This window comes from Squalius cephalus, assembly GCF_949319135.1.
Source record: "Squalius cephalus genome assembly, chromosome: 4".
In the NCBI taxonomy this organism is placed as follows: Eukaryota; Metazoa; Chordata; class Actinopteri; order Cypriniformes; family Leuciscidae; genus Squalius; species Squalius cephalus.
Window position 1 is genome coordinate 14467929 of NC_137125.1, and position 21548 is coordinate 14489476.

At 39.6% G+C, this 21548-nt stretch overlaps 1 protein-coding gene across 1 annotated transcript in view; it reads right to left on the reverse strand.

Annotated features, from left to right (window-relative positions):
* Positions 1-6715: 6715 nt before the first annotated feature.
* LOC307157633 (membrane-spanning 4-domains subfamily A member 4A-like) overlaps positions 6716-21548 on the reverse strand; it is a gene marked incomplete at its 3' end in the record, with an annotated part of 283411 nt that continues 268578 nt past the window's right edge. The window contains exons 9-10 of the mRNA XM_079869560.1: positions 16829-16903; positions 6716-6907 (exon numbers count right to left, since the gene is read on the reverse strand). Of these exons, the coding sequence (XP_079725686.1) occupies positions 6716-6907; positions 16829-16903 (267 nt within the window). The remainder of the gene's footprint in view (positions 6908-16828; positions 16904-21548) is intronic.

The following is a 21548-nucleotide window of genomic DNA, read 5'->3' on the forward strand; positions in this document are numbered from 1 at the left end:
TGTGTGTCTGTGTGTTTAACTATTTACATCTAACCAACTGATTAAAAAAATAACAGAACTAGACATTAAACCTTTTTTGTGTGCACCATTTACAGTGTGTGTGTGTGTTTAACTATTTACATCTAACAAACTGAATAACTGTGTGTATAACGTGTAATATTTATGTGGACAGACAACATTTATGGCAAAGCCAGTCAGTGTCTGGCACTTCATCCACCCCAGCGCACTCCAGGTGGAACCATAAATGGCACAGGTCACACTGGACCCATTCGTCTATGGTGTCATCTCCTGAGCCAGGTGGGACCACCTTTCTGCATATGGCGCAGTGTTCTCCTTCCTCCTCAGTCATAGGCGGTGCCTGCTTTTGTCTTTTGGCCTCCTGGGCTTGCCTTTTTTCCTCCTTCTTCTTTGCCATCTCTTCCTTCCGCTTTCTTTTCTTCTCTTCTTTTTCTTTCTCCTCTACCAGCAGGTTGAAATATGCATCACTGGTGATCACACGGGCTGGAAGCGGAATGCGACGCCTCACTTTCTCTGACCTCTCCAGGGCGGGGCTCATGAGGACGTTGGCCAGACTCTCGGGGATTACACCTGCTGCCACCAGTTAATTTTTAGGGGTTGCTCTTTTGCAGGTGGGGCAAGGTGTTTGAGTGCTGGAAGGAGTGGCTGAAGGAGTGGCGTGAGTGCTGGAAGGAGTGGCTGAAGGAGTGGCGTGAGTGCTGGAAGGAGTGGCTGAAGGAGTGGCGTGAGTGCTGGATGGTGTGGCGTGAGTGCTGGATGGTGTGGCGTGAGTGCTGGATGGTGTGGCTTCAGTGCTGGATGGTGTGGCGTGAGTGCTGGATGGTGTGGCTTCAGTGCTGGATGGTGTGGCGTGAGTGCTGGATGGTGTGGCTTCAGTGCTGGATGGTGTGGCGTGAGCGCTGGATGAATCTGCCGATGGGAGAATTCTCACCACCTAAGAAAGTAAAACATTTGTAAAACTCATTAGCAAACTTAAAAGAAAAGCATGTAGCTTAGAGGATTAATTATCGTTGTATTAATGTTAAAATTACCTGGGTTGTGTCCACAGCACCCCTGGACAAAGGAAATATTCCAGCCTTGCGGAACCCAGCCTTAAAGGGCACCTATTATGCCCCTTTTTAGAAGATGTAATATTGGTCTTGGGTGTCCCCAGAATGTATTTGTGAAGTTTCAGCACAAAATACCCCACAGTTAATTTATTATAACCATTTGAAAATGTCATTTTTGGGGCCTGTTTTAAAAAGAGCTGTTTTGGCGTCTACCACTTTAAATGTAAATGAGCTGCATATCCCCGCCCTGCTGCTGGACCCAGATGATGAAGAGACTCCGGCACAGAATAAACACGAATGAGAATGGACTAAACGTCTCGGAATGGTTATTTGATACATTTATGTACTTACAAAGTTTTAATCGCGTCCCTTTTGCCATTATGGATGTGCAACACACACACACACACACGAACTGTGATAACGTTCGCGCAATTTTTTGAAACTACACACACACACACACACACACACACACTACTGTGAAGTACAAACGAATTTTTTTATTTATTTCTTAAGGGGAGGGAGATAGACGTTTATATAGCCTACTGTCTATGGAGATAGAGCAGACCTTAATTTATTTACATTTGTAAATGCTGCAAAAAAAATGATACGTGACATAAAACTGTCTGACGTTGTTTGTTGAGACATCCTATGACGACGACAATAAATAGCTTTAGACGCATTTGTTGTTGAACTGGCTGACATCGATTGAAATGACTATTTGCTCAAAAATCATAAAATACACTTACTTTTTCTGGAGGTGACGTTGGATCGCGAACAGTAGGCAACGATCCACACTTGAGGATTAACTTTGACCCTCGTTAACAGTCAGTCAGAAAATGAATCTCGTATTTAGGACGTTTAAGTGGTGCCTTTTCTTCATAAATAAAATCCATCCGCTGCGTTTTCAGTGGCTCTGATGTCAGTGAAGACTAGTATGTCCATTCTTACATCCCACAACACACTTCTTAGGAGACATTACCGGCTGTCGTTGAAACAATGGAGGATACAGATCACCGAGGGCGGGGTCTATGCCAAAACCAGATGTCAATCAAATCACGTCGGCGGGGCTTAGCTCATTTCTACGTCACAGTGAGGAAAATCTAGAACAGGGTGTTCTGAGACAGTGCTTATGATTTATTGAGATAGTAAAAAAACTACTGGGTGGATTTTTATCATTCTAGGGTGGTTTTGCTCACACACTGCCAACACACATTTATGTTCAAACACCATGTAAAAGTGAATTTTGCATAATAGGTGCCCTTTAATGGTTTGGGCTGTCACAGCAGTGGGATACACACTCTTGAGGAGAGAAGAGAACTGCTTCTTCCCCACGACTAGATCCCCTCGGACCAGACCCAGCCTGGCAGCCAAGGTGGAGAATGCGGTCTTCAGCGGGTTGAAGACCGCAATGTCCAGCGGCTGAAGGATGTGTGTGGTGTGAGCAGGAAGGCAAATAATTTCAACCTCATTTTCTCTACAGAACATGATTACGTTTTTTGATACGTGTGTCTCATGTTGGTCCATGATTAATACCAGTGGTCTCTCCTTAGGGGGATGCAGGATAAAATGGTGGAGCCATTTCAAGAATAGCTCCGAATCCATATATCCCTTATCCTGGATTCCATAGAGGGCGTTTGGGGGCCCATCCAGCCTATATGCGGTGCTTGGAAGGCAGCCGGGGTAAATAATGAAAGGTGGAATACTGTCCCCGGCTGCATTCACACAGCAGTGCACTGTGATGTGCTCCCTGGTCGTCGTCTGCTGTTGTTAGATGTGTTTCCTCCCAGTCTGGCACAGGACCTTCTCCCTAGACCGCGGCTTGTCCCCAAAGCCAGTCTCATCACAGATGAGCTGTGGCTTTTCATCCAAGCCGTGCGTCACATAGAGGGCCTCGTATATTTAAAAAAAAAACTCAATAGCCTCTGGTGTAGCACCATGGACTCTAGCTCTGTCAAGGGAGTCTGCCGTCCGTGAGGTCAGTTCCGGATGGCGGGCCTTAACCCTCTGAGGTCGACAAACGCGCGGGCGCGTTTTGCTGGATTTTCTCCACATTGTAGCACTATAAACTTAAATTACTCAGTCATTTATAGTCATACAGAAAAAAGAAATATAAAAAAAGAATCTGTGATATTTCTCCTTTTGTATGTGTCCACTTACAATCAAACCAAAACATTGTGCTTTTGTAAAATAAAGAAAATAAACAGGGTGTGCGTTCTGCCTCTCCGTCGCGGTGAACTTTTTTTTCTTGAGCACGTCTATAAACTGAAACAAAACTCAGCGAATACTTGTCACACATTTATGAGCCATATACCTTTATAAACATTTAAGTGTGTACTTTTAAATGATCGGATTCAAAACGAAAACAAATATTCTCTGTTTAAGTAATTTGTATAAAACCAACAAGATGTCCAGCTTCTCAAACGCTTCCTAATTATTTTTAATTCGGCCACGCCCACTCGCGCAAAAGAGATTCACATGCAAATCTCCACATGGAACGCGGACTCGCTCATTACCTCAACAACAAAACACTTCACTTTTCGTCGAGTTTGAAAGACGTGCGAGCTTACATTGGATTTAGGCTACCTCAGAAGAAGAAAAAGAACGCGATATGAAGACAAGAAAGATAAGGTAAGAAATTCTTAGTTTGTTATTGTTGCATAAATGTCACCTTGCAGTTGAACTGTTGCTAGATATATGGGGAATATTATAATATTTAGACCGTGTTTACTGTTACTGTGTTTGTGGATATCTGCTCAAATGTAGATATGTATATGGTAACCATAATGTTTTATATTTGAGCGCGATCGCGTTTGAATGTATCATATTTTTAATAGCGATCATGTTTGAATGTATCATATTTTTGATAGCGATCGCGTTTGAATGTATCATATTTTTGATAGCGATCGCGTTTGAATGTACTGTATCATATTTTGGATGAAAGCAAAACGCACCAAACGGCTTCATGTTTTTATTATTATCTCATTTCATATAATAACGGATGGAAACATTTGAAGTAACATGATAATCAATATATTTTTCTCTAGCTTAGTTGTTACTGAAATCTTTTGAAAGATTTATACTGCTATAGGTTATTTATTGTTATTATTATTTTATCCGGCACTGCGCATATACCTTATGCCTACAAGGCACAACAAACCTGGTGTTCATTATATTATGTTGGAAACATTTGTGTGTGTGTGTGTGTGTGTGTGTGTATTCTGTGAATTTTAAAAAGGAATTTTAAAAAGCAATTTTAACCAGAAAAATCTAATATTTATTTCCAAAATCGTGCAGGCCTTTCTCTTGATATCAGTATGTTCACTTTTTTTTTCAGGGCCCAGATGCCACTGATGACTTCAACATTCACATGAGTCTCTGTACGTGAACACGGTAAAGTGAAAATCTTGGAAATTAAAGGTATGTACAATGTTTTTAGGAATGGCACAAAGGTCTGTCTTTGAAGTGCTTTTTTGGCATTTGTTGTGTATCTTTGGATTATGTTGTGTTGTAAATAAATCCAAACAATTTAAAAGCCATTCTTTTTTAAATCTCCTCATTTACAGTATTGTGCAAGGTTGCTCAGAATGGCAGGGCCTGATAGCTCCTAATAGGGCCGTTAGGGGAGGTTCTTTCTTTCTCAGGTGAGAAAAGCTTACATATTAATGAGCTCCCGCATAAAGCTTTCTAACACAAAACACGTCGTAAAATTTTTAAATCAATATATTGTCTTATCTGAATGAGCAGTCAGGGTGATTTTCACATAGTTTTGGAGCAAATATTCTAGGCTACGTCATACAATTTTCAAAAGTCTTGTGAAGAAATAATCAGTATGGGTTTCATGGCCTTATTTCAGTGAGAATTTTTTTTTGTATTTTCACAAACCACGCATAAATGTCATTATCTCAAAACTACAAACTTTTACATACATGCTGCTGATATATTATTGTAGCAGAGTTTGTGCTGAATACAGTGTAATTAGACTTTAGCCATGAAAATGTCACAAGTAACAGAAATAACCAGAAATGTCAGAGCATGTCAGAACACCTCCAGTGCCCAGAAAACAGCTCAGACCTCAGAGGGTTAAACCTGGACCACCAGACATCACTTGGTCCCTTCTCTAAATTGACAGTGGTGCTGACAATAAAATACATTTAGATCTTGCCCCAAAATGTTTACCAGAACTGTTATAAAAAATTCAAAAGATTCAGTGCATGTGTCTTTAAATCTCTGTTCTGTGCGTACACCGTAACACAATAACCATAACGCGTTGTTCATTATAAACGTGGGATTATGATTTATATTGAGAACGTCGTATATAGAAAACATGGCGTAATGTACCCTGAGTGTAAACAGCCGCATTCATTGTGAAGCGTGCTAGCGTTTTGCAAAGATTAATATAAAGGTTAATAAAACATTACACGAATAGTTGGTACCGATCCTTTTTTCAGGAGCAGCTTCTTAGCAAAACCAGCTTTATACTGACCCTCGTTTATAAAGCAGTCTGGTGTGTGAAATGATTCGCGCAAACATGAAAGCATTGACGTTGATCGTGGGGAATATTCCCTTCGAAAACAAAACTCAGCCACTGCGTCTTCAGCGGTTCGGATTTAGGAACATAAAAATGACTGCTGTGTTCCTTATTGCACCCAAGAACAGAACACCACAATCACTTAGATGCCATTCTGCTCATAGACAATGCTCCAGCATCAACAATGACGCGCAGTCTATGATGACAGCTCGCTCACGAGCGAAGGCGGGTCTGTGTTGAAACGCTGCTGTCAATCAACAATCGTGGTAGGGGCATCCGATCTTGTGACGTCACGAGATCGAATGGCTTGATTTGAGACGGGAAAACATATAAGGAGATAAAAAAAAAAAACACTGGATGGATTTTTATCATTTTATGATGGTTGTGTACAGGCACTGTCAACACACATCTCAGTACAATCAACTTGTAAAAGTGCATGTACCCTTTAAGCTCTGTCAGCTCCTCTGCTGTGCTGCACCTAACAACCTAAAATCATTGAAAAAACACATGGCATTGAAAAATTGACAGTTACTGAATATGTGTTACTTATGTGGCATGTAAAAGTTACCTTTGCCAGCTTTTCTGTGAGGTAATTTTACAGGAAATTAGTACGATCAAATGAGGTCTGGTTTTTGGCCACACATGATGATGAAAAGCTCCTTGTTTATGCACTTCATGCCTGGCCCATTGTGAATTATGGACCAGGCCATTAGTCTTCCTGCTGTATACAATTTATTTCCAGCTAGAGCCTGTTGATCATAGCTGAAGAGCAGCTGTCCAGGTTTCCCCTAAAAAATCCCAAGGTTGCTTTGGAGTTTAATCATGAGGAGTCTAAGGAAAAGGGGAAAAGTAAGGTATTGTAGCCTGAAAACAATGTCACAAAAGGAAAAACTAGATATTTCTAAAACATCTGAGCTGAAAGTGTTCCTGTAGCTCAATTGGTATTGCATTGCATTATCAGCACATAGGTTCAATTGGGTTCAATTCCCAGGTAACACACAAACTGATACAAATGTATATATTGAAAGTAACTACAGATCAAGTTTAATCCAATAAACAAACATTACAGCTGCCAAAGGGGCATGTCTCACTGTCACAAAGATATATTGACGTTATTATGTCATGTCATCTTGAAACTGGGGGCCACGAACTGGCACAAGGTGAGCAGAAAGATACGAGGAGTAGAACAACGGCAGGTACACAGAGACTGGGAAGATGAAATCAACACTATGTATCGAGCGGCTGTGGAGGCTCTCGCTGGGGCCATGAGAGATGCATTCCCAGCGCGCGTGGAAACAGCAAAGATTAACAGCTGTTGCAAAACGAGAAAAGAGTCTGTTCGAGACTACTACACCAGACTTTTTGAGACATTTCAGGGCTCCAGACTAACTTTTTACCTTGGTTGCACTGGTGCACCTAACTTTTTTATGTAGGTGCACCAGCACAAAATTTGGGTGCACCCACATTTTTCCTCGGCTCGCGTCACCTTTAACCCTCTGAGGTCGGCAAAGATGCATTTTACTTTCTTTCTACAAATAAACACAAATTAAGATTGTAAGGAAAGTAATCCATCTCTGCGAGTCCTAAAGACACTTTAAACCACACACAGTGACCGTGACGGTAATCCATGCGACCTCAGTGGATGAATCAATGCCTTCTGAAGTCAAACAATATGGCTAGATAAAAGAAATACTAATAATGTAAACTTGTTTTAACTATTAAAAATCACTTCCGACCAACTGTCTTACGTACATGGGTTAAAATCCACTTGTATTATGGACTCACAGAGATGGATTATTTCCTTAAAAATCTTTGTCTATGTTTATGTGAAGAAGAAAGTCATATACATCTGGGATGCATGAAGGAGAGTAAATGATGAGAGAATCCTCATGTTTTTGGGTGGACTATCCTTGTACTGCTTGTATCCAGTCACTGCTTTGTTACTTGTACTGCAACAGGAACTGCTCAAAGAATCATTGCAACATTTAAAATGTATATGAATTTTTAAAATGTATTCTGTATTTGTAATTGTGCATTTTGTATAGTAATGTATATCATGAGAATACTGTGCATTACATGTATATTATGTGTTACGGGTGACAAAAACCCTCTCGATGAGGCACGAGTTTCCCGAGGGAACAATTTGGGTGTGACACATCTCACTCCGGTTCCGGGTGTGGCAGAAACATTGTCCGGCCTGATTAGTGCTAATGCATTGCAGGTGCAAGAGAGAGAGAGGAGCGGCGTTCATACAGGCTGCTCGCTTCACAAGCCGGGGATAAAAGGGCCGTTCAGAGAAGTTTCTGGGCGCGGGCAGTTGGTTTTCTCGGAGCAGTTTTGGGCACAAGCTTGCTCGGGGAAGTTGTTTGGGGGTGGGGGTCTCCTGTTGAAGTCTCGTTGGGGTGGAAGCCGCCCATTGAAGCCTGCTGGATCAGAGTTTGTCTGTGGGAATCTGCTGGACTGATTTATCGATTGGATCTGCGCTGTGAAGTAGTGATGGCAAAATGAGGCTTCCTGAACCACTGAGACCTCGCAGCCCATTGCTTCAGCCAAAGGTTCATTACTCGAAGCTTCATTCAGCATTGCTCACTAGTGACACCTAGCTACTGTGCAAAGAAATAGCAGACAAATTAATTCATTCTGAACCAGTGTCGCGTAACCTTTCATTTGCAATAATAAAAAGACATGACATTTGTCCATTACTGTGTATAATATAAAATATGTATCTTTCTCTGTCTGAATTTACTTGTGCCGAGTCACACGCATAGTTAATTAATTATTCATAAATTGTTTGGATAGTGACAGTATGAACAACAATAGTGACACTGTGTTGAGTGCAGTGCTTATGTTAGAGGGAGTGTAATAAAGTACATTTATTAATTTAGCAGATTATAGATAACAGATTAAAGTAAACTGCATCAGAATAGTCCGGAAGGAAGGATTACAATAGATTTTTTATTGAGAGACAGAATTATTTCAAGTGTGTTGGGGTTTACATGATTTCTCTTCTTGGACAAAATTTCTCTAGCCTTGGAAAAGATTCTTTCACAAGGAACAGAGGATGCAGGGGAACATAAAAATGGCAGTGGTACAAATGAGGATACTGATGCTTCTGTTGAGCCCAGACAGGGGAGGATTCCTTCTTTCTTGCTGGCTCCATTACCAGGAAAAAGGAAGAGTCACAAAAAGCAAACAAATCCAAAAGGGCAATCCAAATCAAAAAGCAGTCCAGTCCAGATGCAAAAATCCAGAGCAATCCAAATAATCTTATCTAATTAATATAACAAGACTATAATATAGCGAGGCCTACTATAATAATAATAATATACTACAACTATTCTAACCTGATAATGTAATAATATACAGCCCTCACATATGACACAATAACGACACTGACACTGACAATGATAGTTTTCTAACTCTCTGACTCTCTGACACTACTACAACTGCTTCTACTACTGCTGACAACACCCACAAGGTGGCGCGAGTTTCGAACCGCCTTTTATCCGGAAGCGACACTCAGACCGAACCGATGACGTATCCACACAAACCGAGGCCTCGTTTGTCATTAGTCACGTGATTTTCACGTTAACAACACAAGCCTCGAATCGCGGCTTCATCTGGCACGCCCACTTTTTCTCGACACACGCTCCGACGCCTCGCTTCAAATGTCACATCACTACTGTGAAGGGAGAGAGAAAGTTAAGTGAATTGATTTCATCTTACAAACCTTCGAAAAGCTTGAAGAGGATGCAGTGAATGTAAATCTGACTGTTGGGGAAGCTGTGTGTTTCAGAGTGTGTTGAAGAGGAATCGAGGATTGAATATCCCCCACGAGAGTGTAACGAATGGATTGAGGCCTCTGATCAGCCCTATCGTGTGAGTGAATTGCAGTGCTTTTGCCTTATTGATACACATTGATTCAATACTGTGGATTTGAAGTGAACACGAGTGCGGTGTGCTTTTGCTGAGAAGCGGCCCCAACCTCTGCTTACACGTTTGTGAAATACTATTAACCTCTTCTCTGCCTGAGCCCTGAAGGAACATATTGCTGTGGAAAAATCCTTAACTTTCTACTTACTGTCTGAGTCTGGAAGTATGCAGCAACGCTGGTGAAGTAAGCTTTTAAACCACTGTCTCACTACTGTGCACCGACGAAAGTATTCTGTACTGAGAAGAACCCTTACCTTCTACTTACTGTCTGAGTCTGGAAGTATGCAGCAACGCTGGTGAAGTAAGTTTTTAAACCACTGTCTCACTACTGTGCACCGACGAAAGTGTTCTGTACTGAGAAGAATCCTTACCTTCCTACTTACTGTCTGAGTCTGGAAGTGTGCAGCAACGCTGGTGAAGTAAGCCTTCAAACCACTGTCTCACTATTGTGCACTGACGAAAGTATCCTGTACTGAGAAGAACCTTTGCCTGTCTACTTACCGTCTGAGTCCTGAAGTGGCCGTACCATTGGTGAAGTTGCCGTCAGGGCGAAACTGCGACGTCAGATCAGTACCTACCCGTAGTTGAAGAAGACCTAGAGGACACTGAAGTCTATCACGCTTGTGCTCATTGATATATTGTGTTCAATAAAGATTGTTATTCCTTTGAAATTATCTCTTGTCTGCTTCGTCCATCTGTTGCGGACCTGTGGTGTCGGCTCCCCATGGTGGTGTTTGGGTCAGGGGTGGCTGGTCATCCGAGTCCGCCCCGGTGACATGCAGTTAATGTTTTGTGGATTCTGGTCTTTCCGGTCACAACATAATTGCATCCAAGACTTTCACTCTGATACTTGTGTATATGCTTTATTGACAATAAAGAATTTGAATTCATATTTTCAATTACATTCATTTAACTGGTTGTATAATTAACAATTGAAACGGTTGATGATTGTTAAAATATATTTACAATTTTAAATGTTAGAAGATAGTGTTCATTAAATTAAAAAACTAAATACAATTATCAATTAAAAAAATGGCAACAAGAACATTCTTTGTGTGACATATGTAATGAAATGCCCTTTGAGGTCTGTATCTGACAGCAGGCCACGATTGTAATTTTCATATTGTTTAAATTCCTCTTATTTAAGTGATCATTCATTTTGATGGTGTAAATGTATATCATGCTAACAATGAGTAGTGTGATGGCCATGGCTGCCAACCTTGATTACCTGGTTGAAGTGAGACTTTCTTGACGGCTGAATATATCACACACGTTTGCTAGTATTCTCTTTAAATTGTAACAGCTCAACCTAATCAGAGCCTAACATGCAAAAGAATCATCATGAATAAACAAATATTCTCTGAAAACATTGGACACTACAATATTTTAAGTATTATTTACAGTACTTTAATGTAGGCCTACAATTACACCTGAATAGACTGAATAGTCGACAGAAGCTTTTAGGAGCACAAGAGATCTAAGTAGTAGCAGCAGGTAAATAAAGATCAAAAAAAAATTAAAAAAATAACTTAAAATCACTAAAAAGAACTGGAAACCTGCACTTACAGACGCTCAAATCCACACATAAACACACCACTGACGTCTTCACTTCCAGGTGAAGAAGCTGTCAATCAAAAACTCAGTAGCCAATGAGAACACACTGTCACTAGCCCCGCCCCCACGAGAGAAATGTCAGAACGGCGAATGAAAACTCAGGCAGCGTAAACGAAAACTTACAAATGCGCTTCCAGAGTTTTAATTTACGCTTCTGAATTTCAGATCAGCGATTGAAATGTGAGAAATTGTTAGCAAAACATGCAGTGTATTAAAAACGAAGTCAAAAAATTTGCCTGCGATTTATTCTTTTTCAGTTTCAAAGATATTTTATTTAGTTTTAATTTATATTTTCATTAGTTTCTTGAAAAGCTACGTTCATTATTATTGGCACAAGAATAATTCCATACATTAACACACACACACATTTCACTATCACATCTGACGTTTACGAAGTATTTGTGAATCAGGAGAAGAGTTTTCGGGAAGGTCTCTTTACGCGCAAATCACTCACATATTTACTCGTATATTTACGAATTTTTCATGAATGAGACCCATTGTGTGTGTGATTATTACTGTCTTGTATAGTGTATTTTATATTGTTTTTGCATGCTTTATGATAGAACCACTAGTTAAAGGGGGGGTGAATTGCTGTTTCATGCATACTGAGTTTTTTACACTGTTAAAGAGTTGGATTCCCATGCTAAACATGGACAAAGTTTCAAAAGTTAAGTTGTACGTTTGAAGGAGTATTTTTGTTCCAAAAACCAGAGAGAGAAGAGAGCGAAAGCAGTACGTTACCTCAAAGCGCTCTGCTCGGCTTTAGGGAAGTCAATGTCACCAAAGAAGTGGGTTTTTGGTTGGCAGGGCAAGACAACCCTGCACAGATTCCCAAAGAACCCAGCGTTAAGGGAATAGTGGATGGAGTTTGTTTTTTCGAAGCATCAACGGAGGTTGTGCACGACTCTTTGTTCCCTGCATTTCGACGATGATTGTTTTATAAACAAAGCCCAGATCGACTTATTTGCAGATCGTCTAATGCTTAAGGATCGAGCAGTCACGGTGAGTAAACTACTTCAAATGTCTCTCTGTGTTGTTGTTAGATCAGTTAGCACAGCTATAGCACACCGCCCACACGGCCCGCCCCCAGCCGCTCGGTTTTTTCCGGAAAGACTCGGTACAGCCAATCTTTAACTTATAAATATAATAAAACTAAAGACGTTTTGGAGATATGAAGGATGCAATACTACTCTATAGGTACTCAAGATTAACAGGAGATTGAGTGAAAATGAGCATTTCACCCCCCCCTTTAATGTAACCTTACCTAAACCATTTTTGGTATCTTATGAATTTCTATTTTAATTATCTGAATGATAATTTATGTTATTTGTTGATACCTATGCAACATATTAATATTACAAGAATCTTTAATAGTTTCTCCATCAACACACAATCCAGTTACATATGCAAAACAGCATTCTTTAAAGGACAAGTTCGGTATTTTACACATAAAGCCCTGTTTACAGATCGTTTCTGATGAAATAGAACGGTTAAGATTAAACTTTTGACAGATGCTGCTGTCGCGAGAATTTTAGGTTTATTTCGCTTCCCACCCCCCCTCAAGAATGGATGTATAGGTGCACTCGAACATATCCTTCCTAAAACGCATTAAACTTTCATTTAAAAAGAGATGAAACTCACCGAGTGGTCAGGGGTGTTCAATGATATGCTCATACAAAAATCGCTGCAAAATATGCTTTCCAACAGGTGTTTTACCATTCGTTGTAAAACTGTGGATCTATTTTTCCAAACGTCTCACACCCGTAGATTCTTCCGTTGAGAGCTTGAATAATAGACACTCCAGCCCAGTTGGTGGCGATAATGCACATTTGCCAATTGCAAGCAAACCACTGGCATTTCACTGAATACACAGAAGAAGCAGAAGAAGAAGCGGCGGAGTAATACCGTACCTCACCAGAGAAGGGCTCTGACCTCACACAGCACATTCAATGCAAGTCAATGGAGTTGGACAAAAACTATGATAAAACCTGTTGGAAAGCATCTTTTGCAGCGATTTTTGTATGAGCATATCAGTGAACACCCCTGACCACTCGGTGAGTTTCATCTCTTTTTAAATGAAAGTTTAATGCGTTTTAGGAAGGATTGTTCCAGTGCACATAGACTACCATTCTTGAGGGGGGAGGGGAAAGCGAAATAAACCTAAAATTCTCGCGACAGCAGCATCTGTCAAAAGTTTAATCTTAACCGTTCTATTTCATCAGAAACGATCTGTAAACAGGGCTTTATGTGTAAAATACCGAACTTGTCCTTTAAGACAAAGTTACCATTGTCTCACTGACCCCTGGAGGTGTGACCTTCTACAGAAGTTAAAGTCACTGTTGGAGTGATGTCCCTTCTCCTCTTCTTCATTCTTCTGATTGTTGTTCATGTAAAACGTCTGGAGACACCCAGTCCAACCACCGGTCCTTTCCTCCGGAGTAGGAAGTAACTATTGTAACTATCGACAATGACTGAGTCAGGCTAACGTCGCAAGTTCATTATCATTTCTTCAATTAATGCGGAAGAAATTGATTGCAATTTCAAAACCATGGACTTAATGAACAATTAAGACTTTCTCCTGAGACTGCATCTGGGCGCTCGTTCATCGGCTAAGGCATTACATGTATCGTACACTGAACTAAACAGAGCTTTAGAATAAACTGCGGAAAGGTTCTGTTCAGATGGTTAAATGACTTCTCCATAGCTTCATTAGTTTCTGGTTCAGATTAATTCACTTTCCATTTTACCCATGGACTGTATGCGTGATTGTGTATATGTGTTTGTTTAGATTAGTTATGTGTTCGTTATTTAGTTACATAAAACTTTTATGTACATTCATGCAAGTTGATTCTGGTCCCTGTTTGTCACTTTAACAATGCGATTACAGCTATATACTATGAGTGTTATTTTTCTGTGGCCACAAAAAATATTCTCTCTAAGAGTTGATAGATGATCAATACTGAGTGTTTGCTGGATTAACAAATTAATTGATTGTATTTTTTTTTTATTGACTGTAATATTAATTCAGCTACAATAAGTCAATTCTATTAACTGATCTAAATATTAATAATTAATTATAACAAGTTCATATATTACATATATTACAATTACATTTATTATTTTATTATAACCATTTATTATAACATTCCCCTTTTGAGCTAATTTGCTACACATTTATCTGTGATATTTTTGACTTTACTAAAATGAAATAGTTTGATGTTGGCCTAATCTTTTTAGATAGGGTAGAGCAATATCTTTTAACACTTTAGAAACTTTTGGCTACACAAAATATTTTGTGGAAAATCAAGGTTTTAGATAATGCTTCTCTGTGGTATGTTCTTGCTCAAAGTCTTAAAACACTATAAATCAAAGCCTCAGTAGGAACTCTAATTTATTTTTTTATTTTTTATTTTACCTTTATTTAACCAGGTTAATCGGTTGAGAACAGGTTCTCATTTGCAACCGCGACCTGGCCAAGATAAGGCGCAGGGTACAAGGCGACATAAATTTACACATGACATTCAAATACACAGTCATAAATATAGAAGACAATCGAATTTAGTTAAAAAGTACTGGATATTGTATAAAAATAAAAATTGAAAAACTTGATAGTTTAAAAAAAATATAGAATGTCAATGCAAGAGAAATGGCAGTAGGATAATAATATAGTCTAACATGGATAAATTGATAATGTGCAAATAGATGCAATAACAGCCATTTAGTTGAATATGTGCAAAAATACATAAGACTTTGTTCGCAAAGAGCATCAACATGTACAATGGTCCGTCAGTAAATTTAAGAGTAAAACTTTAAAAGTAGTGATCGAAACAATAGATTCTAATTTGAGAGACTTTTGTAAAGTGTTCCAGTCATTAGCAGCAGAAAATTTAAAAGAAGAGCGGCCAAAAGAGGTACGGGCTTTTGCAGGGTCTAGAGAGATATATTTACTCGAACGCAGATTAAGTACAGGCACTGATATGGTTATTAAAGTACTTAGGTAAGACGGTGTCTTGCCTAGTATGGACTTGTAAATGAACTGATACCAGTGATTTAGGCGCCGGTTGTGTAACGAAGGCCATCCAACTAGTGAGTAAAGAGTGCAGTGGTGGGTGTTGTATGGGGCTTTAGTAATAAAGCGAATAGCACTGTGGTAAACAACGTCCAATTTCTTAAGTAAAGAATTAGGAGCAGTTCTGTAAACTACATCACTAAAATCAAGCATTGGGATGATGGTCATTTTCACAAGGGCCTGTTTTGCAGGAAGAGTAAATGAAGCTTTGTTTCGAAATAGAAACCCGATCCTGGACTTGATCTTTGACTGGAGATGGTTTATGTGGTTTTGAAAGGAAAGCGAGGGATCTAGCCAGACCCCTAGGTATTTGTATTTCTCCACATATTCCAGCTTAGACCCATTCAGGGTGGTGATGTTTATTGGGCACGAAGATACAGAATGTGTCCGATTAAAAATCATGCATTTTGTTTTACTAGAGTTTAGAGACAATTGAAGATCACAGAAGGCTAGTTGAATGTCTTCAAAACTCTTTTTAAGTTTTTCTAAAACGTTTTCCAATGTTGAGCCTGAAGTGTACAGAACGGTGTCGTCTGCGTAGAGATGAATAAAAGAGTTGCCAGCAGCACAAGCGACATCATTAATGTAAACAGAGAATAACAACGGGCCAAGAATCGAGCCTTGGGGCACCCCCATAGATACAGCCAGAGGCTCAGACAGCAGGCCCTCAGACTTAACACACTGAAATCTGTCAATGAAATAATTAGAAAACCAGGAAAGGCACTTGTTTGAGAGACCCAAGGCCTTAAGTTTTCCAATAAGAATACTGAAAGAAAATCATAAAATATTATCTAGTCTAAAATTCAATCTGTTTATCATAAAGTAATTGTGTCTCTTCAGAAAATTGACTAAACCGCTCAAATCATATAGATTAGTTTTACGATCTCTTTATGAACTTTTTAAAGCATCAAAGTGGTAGTTGTGTAGCTGTCAAAGGAGGGACAGAAATCTCTCAGATTTCATAAAAAAGATCTTGATTTTTTGTTCCTAATATATCTGAAGGGTTTAGAAAGACATGAGGGGGAGACATTTTTTGACAGAATTTTCATTTTTGGTTGAACTAACCCTTTAATTGGTGAAAGGTAACAAAAAAGAGGCGTTAATATTTTTTTATTCTGTATACTTTATTCTTACAGATTATACTGTATTAAGCAATTAGTTGTTCAAAACAATCTATCCAGTTTCATTAATGATTAGGCAACTTTCTTGACTTAATTGAAGAAAGAAAATCATAAAATATTATCTAGTCTAATAGTTATTGTTTACACATTTGTGACACGTAAGAGATAATGGACAGGAAAACACTGGGAAAACCCTTTTGTCCCACCTCAACTCTGTCGACTTTTAATATTAATTTTTTTTAAATTCAGTGTATTGTGGAGGATTGTCTGCAGGATGGTGATACATGGCAGGGTTCACCACAGATATCTGCAAGAAAAATGATATATGATCAGCTTCCTAGCGTAAAGATTACTTATTTATTGATATTATGAAACAATTAATGCACCCATTACTTAATGATTTACACAATTCCAGTTCATATATAGTGACACTAAATTCAAATAATCCATTGTTTTGTGGAATTTCTTTGGGAGTAGGGTTAAAAGCTTCTCTTACCCCTGAGTTGTTGAGATCTTGATTGGGCCCAAAATCACAGGCCTGTGGAATTATAACTTGTGGAACAGATGACACCTTTGGAAAAATACACATGTAGAGTTTTACTGTATGTCTTCTTACTGTGAAATGCAAGACGTACAATGACACTGACAGACAGTTTCAGTATTACAGGTATCAATATAATTCGAATGGAGTAGAAAAAAGCAAAAGACAGAAATCCTGAAATGAAATCAGGACTGAAATGTCCTCATGTGAAACCTTAAACCTTCATCTAGATTTTTTTATATAAATACACAACTGAAGAAAAAAAACAAACAACATTTTTCAGGATATTCTAATGTTGTTGTTTTTGAAGCAATTAAAGGGATAGTTTACCCAAAAATTAATTCTTCGTTTTTGGGTGAACTATCCCTGTAAACTTGGAGTTTTGCAATTAGTAGAGACGTTTCTGCTGAACACTGTTGAGAGATGCACACACTCAGGTAATTATACACGCATGAATTATCTGTATTTTGTATAAGAATGTATAAGAAAGTAGTTACAAGAAATGGTGCTTTAAGGTCAAAAACCTGACAAAATGTCTTGAAAGAAAATATTTGAACAATGTTTCTAAGTAGGGAAAAAATTACTCCATTGAACTATTATGTTGGCTTAAAGCACATAGTGATATAATAGTTAAACTTCTGAGATTACAAATGTGACTACTCTGAGGGGCATTGTAGTTTTAATGCTCTAGGAGCAGACAGTAAAAGTGGACTTAGTGGCAAAGATTTCTTATCCTGTTGCGCCCCCTATAGGCCATGACCAGCAACTAGTTGACGTCAAGCTTAAAGCGTCATGGCAGATCATTAAAGTCAAGTCATTATGGTCAACAAAACGATGTCCGGCAATAATTTACACGCTTCACAACTTATTGAGAAAAATGACACTGACTGTGTATGAGTTTAAAGACATAAAGGTTTATTTCAAGCATTTATATTTTCGCTCCAAGCAAAATTTAGCTTTTTATTGCAATATAGTGCAAATTAGTAATAGGGGATTGTATGCATGCATTGTCTTCTGTTTGTTAGTGGCGCTTGGTGACTGTAATCTTAAATAATGTAATCTTTCTGTACTACTTTAAATGGTAATCTTTGTAAATGTAAATCTTTACAATATAATCTTTCTGTACTACTTTAGAATGAGCAGAAATCTAATGACCCATTGGCAAAACAACTGATAAAAATGATCTGTTGTGTCGTAGCAATATCCTTGAGGGCAGTGCTGTCATATAGCGCAGCTGTGCACAAAGCGATCCAAGTTCGAGTCTCGACTCGAGTTTCAGGCTCTTGTTGCAAATTGTGACATGTTGCAAAACATTCCCATCTCTTGTGTTTTTATTAATGATTTTATCAGCGATAAGTTGACGTCGCTTAAAACAAATCTGAGGTTGTTCAACCCCTAATTCACTTAATTTACAGTCACATAGCTCGAGAATTTTACATATTAAAAGTTTGTAGATTTGAACATTTAAAAGAACACTAAATATTTTTAGTGTTTGTTGGTTCTTTTAAAGCGTGAACCCAAGTGTGACTGTGAACACCCTTAAAAGTAACTATTTCCATTCTATATGCATATCTGAGGAGTTCAGCTGACAAACACATTTAAAAACCCTTGGCTTGACACATCACTCACCTGTGGAGAACAGCAGCAGGCGACTTTACAGGCAAACGCTGACAGAGACATGGAGATGATAAACTGAAGGCCAGCGAATATCAACAATACAACACTGATTCCCAAGAAGAGAGTCTGAGAGAGAATTCAACATTAGCACAAATAATAATGACAAAATAATTGATGATTAGCACTCACATCAGTACACAAGCTGTTCAGAAGTTCAGAATCTATCATCCTTGAGGTCATATAGTAATAAACCATATTTATAGGTCAAACTGGACTGAGTTTATAATGAATGTATAAAGCCTTCTTGCATTGTAAATGATCAGTAATAGCAAGAGATCTATAAACTACTTCTGAAATGTTGGGAAAAAGACTGGACAGATTATAGCTTGACTTTTGACAAGTTCTGACCACACAGTGATCTTTTTGTTATTACTAAATAAATGTCAAGATAAAAGTTGGCGACATACCTTATACTTTACATCAACAGGAATACAATCATCAACCCAGTGCGAGCAGTAACTGTACATCATCGGCCCTATACCCAAATCTATTGAAAGTATGATAAAGGAAATGCCTGCAGTTATAGCACTGAAAATGTTCATTCCAAGTGAACCTTTCACCTGTAGGTAGAAAAAAATACATATAATGGATTAATAAATTAACAAGAACTTTATGCCAAGTTCACACTGAACGATTTTTTTCTTTTTTTTCCTTTTCGCTGGATAATTTTTAATAACAATTTCAGTCTCACGCACACGTGATCTTGCATTATTTCCTTATCACTTCTCGCATGTGTTTGGTTGTGAAACGTAGTTTGCAGACCAGACAGAAGTTGTCAGTGATTCTTTCTTTTGGAAAGTCATGAAGTGTGAAACCTCTGTCGCTGATCCATCGTTCAGCAGCAACTGAATGTTACCCCAGATAGTCACGCAGTGTGAAAAGAACAGTGACCCGACTACTTTGAAAATCGTGCAGTGTGAACTCAGCATTGGTTTGTTAACATAGATGGAAAGGTATTCTACCACACCCAACAACAGTATGCAGACACGTTGAAACGAGAGGAAAACATTCAAAGACATCTGCTGCAGAATCTCAGATTATTTGGAAGGGCTTTCAAATTAAAATTCGAATTTAGATTATTCATCAAATATTCATAACTGACGTGGTTTGTTTATGTTAGCTTATCCAGTACAGCGCGGAGCGGCTGCGCTGTTAATTTGAAAATGGCGGAAAAAGGTTTCCTGCTGACGAAAACCCTCTGTTAGTGGCAAAAATCATGCGGTACGTATCCACATTTTGCGCAGCTGGCAAAGACATTACACTGTCTGTTGAAGTGTGTATTTGGACTCGTGTGAAACATTGAAATTTAGATGAATTGCATGTCATAGGTCAATTTCAAGTGATTCAAGTTATCATTTGCAGCTCAACATTTTCTGTATAAGAAAGTATTTAACATATCCCTGGTTTCACAGACAAGACAAAAAAAAAATCATGTTTGGGCTGTTTTTGTCACAGTGTCTGGTTTGTGTTCCCTGGGTAACCACTAGAGGTCCTCTTCCCCCACGGTGTCTTTCACTCATAACTACATTTCCCATCATCCTGTTCTGTCACTCACTGATCATTGCACTCAGCTGTTTCCCGTCACCTTGTTAGTACAGTATCTGTGTGTATATATACCCTGGGTGCTTCTCAATATCCCTCCTCGTCTCCTCTCTCCTCCGTCCTCCATCCTATGACCCGGAAACCGATCGAGCTCAGCCATCTTGAAGGACATCTCAATTCTCTAATTGCACCGCGAGGAGTCGAGGATCGAGGAGTGAGGAGGCTTCCTGAGGAGTCATGAGCGAGGATACACAGGTGCATCCTATGCGGAAGAGTTTTATCGACTAAAACGTGAGGCACGTATCAATTCTCCTCGACTCCTCCCCCTTCACATCGGTCACAATAATTTTGATTTATACTTTAATTTTGCAGTTTATATAAACCACACACCTCACATATTTCAACAGGGTATCTTTCTTTATTATTATTTATTATGAATTTCTTAAATAAACAAATTTCAACAACATGAGGGCAGATCCTCTGAGCGCTGCTGATGACGCGATGAAGTGACGCTCGAGTGATCAAGGATTCCAATGTATACAAAAAGCTTTCATTCGATCCCTCCGTCCTCGCGTCTTTTCCTTGCAGCCTTCCCTCGCATCCTACAGGGGGCGGAGCTGAGACGCGAGGAAAGGAAGCGAGGAGAGGAAACGAGGATGCACAAATAAGAATTGAGAAGCACCCCCTGTCTGTTTAGTCATTGTCATGGAGTCCTTGTATATTGTCACACCACTTCTGGTAGTCTTTTTTTTTTTTTTTTTTTTGGGCGCCTGTTCTTGTTTGTTTTCTTGTTTTTGGATTGACTCATTGGATTTTGACCCTGGCCTGGACTGGATTGTGAGTACGGAATACCCTATTAAAATACTGCAATTGGATCTCCCTTTTCCCATGTGTGTTTCGTGACAGAAGGACTCCATCATGTCAAGATCCAGCGGTATGGGTTTTCGTGACTCTTCCTTAACCACCAAGAGGGAGTGGAGGCAGCAGAGTGGGATTTTGCGAGCCGAAGAGGAGGAGCCTCGCATGACTTTATTTGACTGTTTTGCTCTATGTGCTCGCATCAGGGAGGAGAGTGCTGCGCTCCCGGTGAATTCTGGGGAGAGAGCAGCATCCAGTCGCTCGCGGACACGACGGAGGAAGAGGAAGACTTCCTGTCTCCCTAATGTCCCGGAGACCGTCCCCGTGCAGCCCGCTGTCGTCCTGGAGGTCGTTCCCGTACAGCCCGCTGTCGTCCCGGAGGTCGTCCCCAAGCTGCTTGCCCTGCTGGCGCCGCCCCAGCGTCTCGCCCTGCCGGCGCCGCTCCGGTGTCTCGCCCTGCCGGCACCAATCCAGCGGCTTGCCCTGCCGGCACCGCCTCAACGCCTCGCTCTGCCAGCGCCGTCCCAGTGTCTCGCCCTACTGGTTCCACCGATGCAACCTGCCGATCCAGAGACTGTTCAGGTCACGTCTGCCGATC